Below are 6000 nucleotides of genomic sequence, written 5' to 3' on the forward strand. Positions count from 1 at the left end.
ACTCAAGGTGTGCAAAAAAAAAATCAGGTTGGCGACATTGGCAGCCAAAATATTGACGAGATTCAGCGCCTAGCGTTTGCTGCACCTCGACGTTTTCCGAAATTTTTAGTAAACTCAGAAACGTTCACCTGAACTCTTAATATAATCAGAAGATTCACCTGAACGCTTTCTAGAATCGCAGTTTGCTTAAGCTTTTGCTATATTCACAGCGTTCACCGGAACTCGTTATACTTAACAATATATATATAATATTCCCAGTATGTATACATTAACACTAGTCTTACGCATTTTGAGTTTAGGAAATTCAGAGCATCATTTTACCAGACAAATAACGAAAGAAAAGTCCTAATAAATGTTCGGCTTCGTGACACACACTACACCACACAGATAACAGGCAAATCTTCACTAGGGAAGAATATAGATAGTTATCAGTTCATTACTCATACAGAACACTGTCAAGTGATGGTTGAACTCCTGCCTCAAGGCTTCACTATCAGATAGTGAATGGCATGGAGAGGCCTGGATAAGGAGTAAACCTTGGCAACTGATGCTTTTTACCAAAGTGATCAAGATCCCATTACCGAAATGTTTTCAAATAAATATATCCTAGTTTTTGATCACGCGCCTTTTTAAACCAAGCCTTGATATTACTACGTATGAAGGGAAAATTATTCTTAAAAGGTTGAGAGGTAAGTCTGCAGAACGCCTCGGTCCAATGAACAAAAGCTTCATGGAATAAGTTTTCGTATGATAGAAAGCGTCAAGAGAAAGTTTCCTGGAGACACTGCCACTATGCAGACAGTTGGTGAAAAAGACAAATGCAGAGACCTTTATTTTTATACACAACATCTCCGAACACTGAGCCTTTTCAAGTACACGAAAAAGTTCAGTGTTGGGTGAAATATTGTACAAATAAAGGAACACTCTGTACATGTGTCCTTTCTCCCAGTAAATTTCTTACTTCTGCTGACAAATAACCACCAATCATTAGACACTGGGCGTGATTGTCGGATTTCGGTAAAAGTTTAAAGACCATCTGAAGGTATGGTTCCCTACGTGCAGGGAACCATACCAAGAAATTGCACCTATCATCTCATTCTTCTGATCAAATTTAATTACCTATCACTCACTAGGTAATGCATGACCACTGTAGATTTGACTTTTGCACAAATATGAAAAAACAATATACACATTGAACATTGTGTGGGTTTTGTTAATGGGATTTTAAAGAGTCGCTATGATTGCTATCAATTGTGAGTACTGGTATGTATTGTTGGGGTATATTGGTGTGGATATATTAATGTGGGAGTTGGCGATTGTAAGTTGATGAATGTTCAGGTACACTGATATATTAATGTGGGAGTTGGCGAGTGTTCTCACACAAAAAGTTCAATGTCTTAGGTTCAGTGATCCTTGAAGACCGTAACAATGAACATAATCACGAGGAAGCGCTAAACACTTAGCGGTTATACAACGTTGGGGAAATGGCAGATAATCCATTGTATACATATACACATACAATATGTATCAATTGATTCATTCTTTCAATATTTTTATGGCAATTGTGTATAATTTTATGCGCCTGGAAAATATTTTTTTCATGCTTTTATATAAAAAAAATTCACACCTACGCTTGATAATTCATATTTTTTTTTTGATAGAAGAGACGAGGGTACAATCATCACAGAATATATTAAAATGTCGAAATTATATTCCAAAATGATACAAATTATCATTAATATTTATCTATCATGTTTCAGTCCTTCAGCCACAAACACACGCCCCCCTACACACAGGCCTCCTACACACACTAACCCACACACACACTAACCCACACACACACACTGACCCCCCCCATACACGCCCCCCCCCACACACACGCCCTCCCTGAACCCGCGAAAACAAATGCAATCACTGAGTGGAAATCCGGAAAGAATTTTGTAATTAAAATCCATTAAATAATTCAGCACAGCACCCCATGCGGGAGCGGCGTCTTTGGCGGAGCTGTCAGCGCTCAGGAGCTCGATTACCGATCGCCAATTTAAGGTGACAGGTAAAATTGACTCGGGTACACGTCGGCGAATTTAGATTTTTTGAAAGCCAGATGCGTGAAGAAACCAAGAGAGAGAGAGAGAGAGAGAGAGAGAGAGAGAGAGAGAGAGAGAGAGAGAGAGAGAGAGAGAGAGAGAGAGAGAGAGAGAGAGAGAGAGAGAGCCTGTAAATATAGTAACAACTCTATAATAACCCGTGTGGAGATAGAAAGAGATTAGAAACTTTATGGAGACATTGTTATTGTGTAGCGTCAACGAGTCCTTCCCCTCCTGAGAAAGAGGAGCAACTGGTCCAGTACGGTGTCAGATGAGAGTTTATCTGTCAAAATACAGAAAAACTTTCTCCACGTCTTTAGTAAGTTTGTTCAGGTGTACACAAATAGTTATAGATTATCATACATTGCAGCATATGTGTAAAGTACCTAGGATAACCCAAAAAAGTCAGAGTGACTTATTTCCATTGGGGTCCTATTGGGGATCTTTCTATTAAAAACAATTTTTTAAAGATATTGCTTGCTAAATTTTACTAATTATCTGGTTTGATTTAATTAATGTTTTAACGAGGTTCTCGTGATAAAGTTGAAACATCATCATGATACTTAAACAGAAATAACCGAAGATAATCTGAGAACTCAATTTAAGTCGTAATGAACGACTGCAAATGAAATAAGCAGCTGTCAAGCGTTGGACCTGCCAGTCCCAGGACTACTGTTAAAGCCCCCCATCCATTTTTTTTTACTCCTAGATGGTAACGTTTTGAGTTTTGTCACATACACAGATGGTAAGGTTTTCTGATTGTTGTCACTTAAATGATCTACTAATGGTGAGAGAATGCCACTCTTCCTCTCTGCATTTTTTTGTGTGCGCGCCAATACTGTAATACTAGGGAGGTAACTGATCCGAGTTGCTCTGAAGCTCCAAAGCAATAATTGTCATAACTTTCAATAAAATGAGATTTCTTACAGCATATTTTAAACTAATGGATCATTCAACGTTTTTCTGTATACATTCAGGTCTACGGTTAAGAAAGGAGATGAAATGCAATTATGTTTTCTTTTCACTACGAAATATACAAGATTTACAAATATACAACCCTCCCTCCCCCCCCCCCTCTTTTTTGTTAAATGGTCCAATATGAATTAACATAAACCGTAGAATTATAAATATTGTAGATCATAGGCACGTAAATGTCCCCTGGAGTAGGAGTCTTGTAGTTTACAGGAGGAGGAGGAGGAGGAGGAGGAGGAGGAGGAGGGGGGGGTAGGGGTGAATGGTCGGAGAGGGAGGCATTCAACTGCTTTTTCTATAAATATTTAACGGCGCTGAGTTAAAGCATTCGTGATCCACGGTTACCTCTCACCACAGTACGAAAGAAGCAGTTTGATAGTTCTGTAAAATACCCACACCCCGCCCCCCGCCCTCACAAACACCAACATGACCCTAATAATAGATTTTGTCAACCAGTCGCCATCATGATTACAATTATTATAATCAAAAGTAAGTGCTAAACCCACAAGGTCTTACAGCACTGCATCATTGTTACAAGCTGCGCTAATTCATTTATGAAACTGGTCTTTACTCCTCTGTTTACTAAATTTGAGTTGCCCGATGTTATTTCTGCCCAAGAGAGACTCTCCAGGAAGCTTTTTCCGCAGCTGTATTTAAAAGGACATAACCAATATAAATTATGCATGACATGGGCTCTGTGGATATACAATAGACCATGTAATCACCCCATTAGATATTGCACGTTATTATCAAAACTAAGCGCTAAACCATCGGGGTAAGATCTAGCACAAAATACAATAGACTACAAGGCCACCTGCTTCATAGAGAGACCTATATAAAACGAATGAGTAGGGCTGCATGTGCGTGTGTTAGTGTGAAAAACCTCAACGCTCTCCTAACTTGCTCTGTTCTTCTGTAAGCTGAAAAAAATCTTTCCTCCAGAATGTATGAAGAGATTGCCGTATTAGGCAGACGAGTACTGATCACGTATTGTTCAATGAAAGAGAATATTTCTCACCATTACGTCACTAAGTCTGCTGCCAGCTGCTCCACGCGACCTCTCTCAAAACGGCAGACTCTTCACTGCGTCAGGACTGAAGTTCTAGGACGTCGAGGGAGACAGGAAACACTCAAGGAGTCGAGGAAGACGTTAGAGACGCCGACAGGAGAAAGGACGGCGAGAAACGAGAACCAGTCAAAGCAAGAGGACCAGAGCGACTGTCTTTCCCAGTCAGGAATCTACTCATCACTTAGAGAAACCGTCAACCTCTCATAACCTTGTGTGCGAGACTGACCAATTAAAACCAGGCTACCTAGCGGCGGGACAGCTTGGGCACGCAAACAACAGAACTATATTAACACTACATACACTAAACACAACTAATATTTTTAAAGTCATGAAAATTTATTTATGTATATATATATATATATATATATATATATATATATATATATATATATATATATATATATATATATATATATATATATATATATATATATACATATATACAAATGCATAAATGCATTTGTGGTCACAGTGGTGCCTATGCTAACCTTCCTATGGTGTAGAAATATACCTAGTTGGACGAATCTTATTGTGGCTAGCTGGTCCAGTGGCTAACGCGACGGTCTGGAGTTTTGAGACTCTCTGATCGCGGGTTCTATCCCCGCCCGTGGTATGGTTTGTTTGCACTCATGTCATTACGATTTCGTGAGTCACTATTATTATTACTGCTACTACTACTACTGCTACTACCAATTGCTGCTACTTCTATTACTACTACCACTACTACTGCTACTACTGCTACTACTACTATTGCTACTATTGCTGCTACTCTGCTACTACTACTGCTACTACTACTATTACTACTACTGCTACTAATATTACTACTGATACTACTACTACTACTACTATTGCTACCACCACCACTACTACTACTAATAAAAATAATAATAATCACCAAAAAAGTAAAATATCCTCAAATGGAAATAAAATGCTCAAAAAAGAACGAAAATAAATATGTAATTAAAAAAAATCACAGGTTTTATTAGCAGTATTAAATAAGTGTGAACTCTCTGAAAATACTTACACACAAAAAACAAAGTTAAACATTCGGTCGTATCAGAGATTTTTAGTAAGCGGCTCATAAAGTGATATATTTAAGTTAAACTTTTTTCCACATAAAATATGGTAAAAGCAAATAAAATGCTCGAATATCCAAGATTATTTCCAGTGATGCGCTTTAAAAAAAATACAGTGGCTATTTCAGAATAGTTAGCCTTGCAAAATAAAAGACAGACAGACAGGCAGACAGAATTATGAGAGATATTAGATACTGGCTATCTCTCCTTGTATGAGTATATATATATATATATATATATATATATATATATATATATATATATATATATATATATATATATATATATATATATATATATATAAACTTATGCCACCGGAACTAAAAGAGTCATCATAGGAATCTATGTGAGAGTATATAGGATCTGCAGCACTGCTTTCATCGAAAATAAATACTTCACCAGGCCTTTACTAAACTTCAGTACCAAAAGCACTTCATTAACTAATGTTGGAGAAAAACTGAGCCAATCTTGCACACGGTCAGAGAGAGACAGTCACCTCATACTACCAGTCAGTCAAGTTTAAGACATCATCGACAATCTTCTTCGCAAGAGAAAAAAAAAGCATATCCTGCATCACATGCAGCATACTCAAAGACTTTGTAAAAAAAAAAGCGTGAAATATGAAGCACAAAGAAACAAGCGATGCGTCTATATCAACCCGTGTGTGAGATGCGACAAACTATTTTGGAGAGATAACTAGTATGGTGGAAAAACACATCACAAAACACAAATACGCGAGTGAGAGGGATGATTTATGCAAGACCTTCACTGTACACCGAGAGAAACTGACCAGCAC

The 6000-nt window shown here is 37.8% G+C and overlaps 1 protein-coding gene across 2 annotated transcripts in view; it reads right to left on the reverse strand.

Annotated features, from left to right (window-relative positions):
* Tcs4 (Threonyl-carbamoyl synthesis 4) overlaps window positions 1-4319 on the reverse strand; it is a 154267-nt gene extending 149948 nt beyond the window's left edge. Inside the window, exon 1 of one of the 2 annotated variants that reach the window (XM_053778146.2) lies at window positions 4078-4319. In XM_053778146.2, the coding sequence (XP_053634121.1) occupies window positions 4078-4080 (3 nt within the window). In that variant the 5' untranslated portion in view covers window positions 4081-4319. The remainder of the gene's footprint in view (window positions 1-4077) is intronic. The other variant, XM_053778147.2, reaches the window with a different exon arrangement.
* Window positions 4320-6000: the final 1681 nt, after the last annotated feature.

The sequence above is a fragment of the Cherax quadricarinatus genome, chromosome 22, assembly GCF_038502225.1.
Source record: "Cherax quadricarinatus isolate ZL_2023a chromosome 22, ASM3850222v1, whole genome shotgun sequence".
NCBI classification, from domain to species: domain Eukaryota; kingdom Metazoa; phylum Arthropoda; class Malacostraca; order Decapoda; family Parastacidae; genus Cherax; species Cherax quadricarinatus.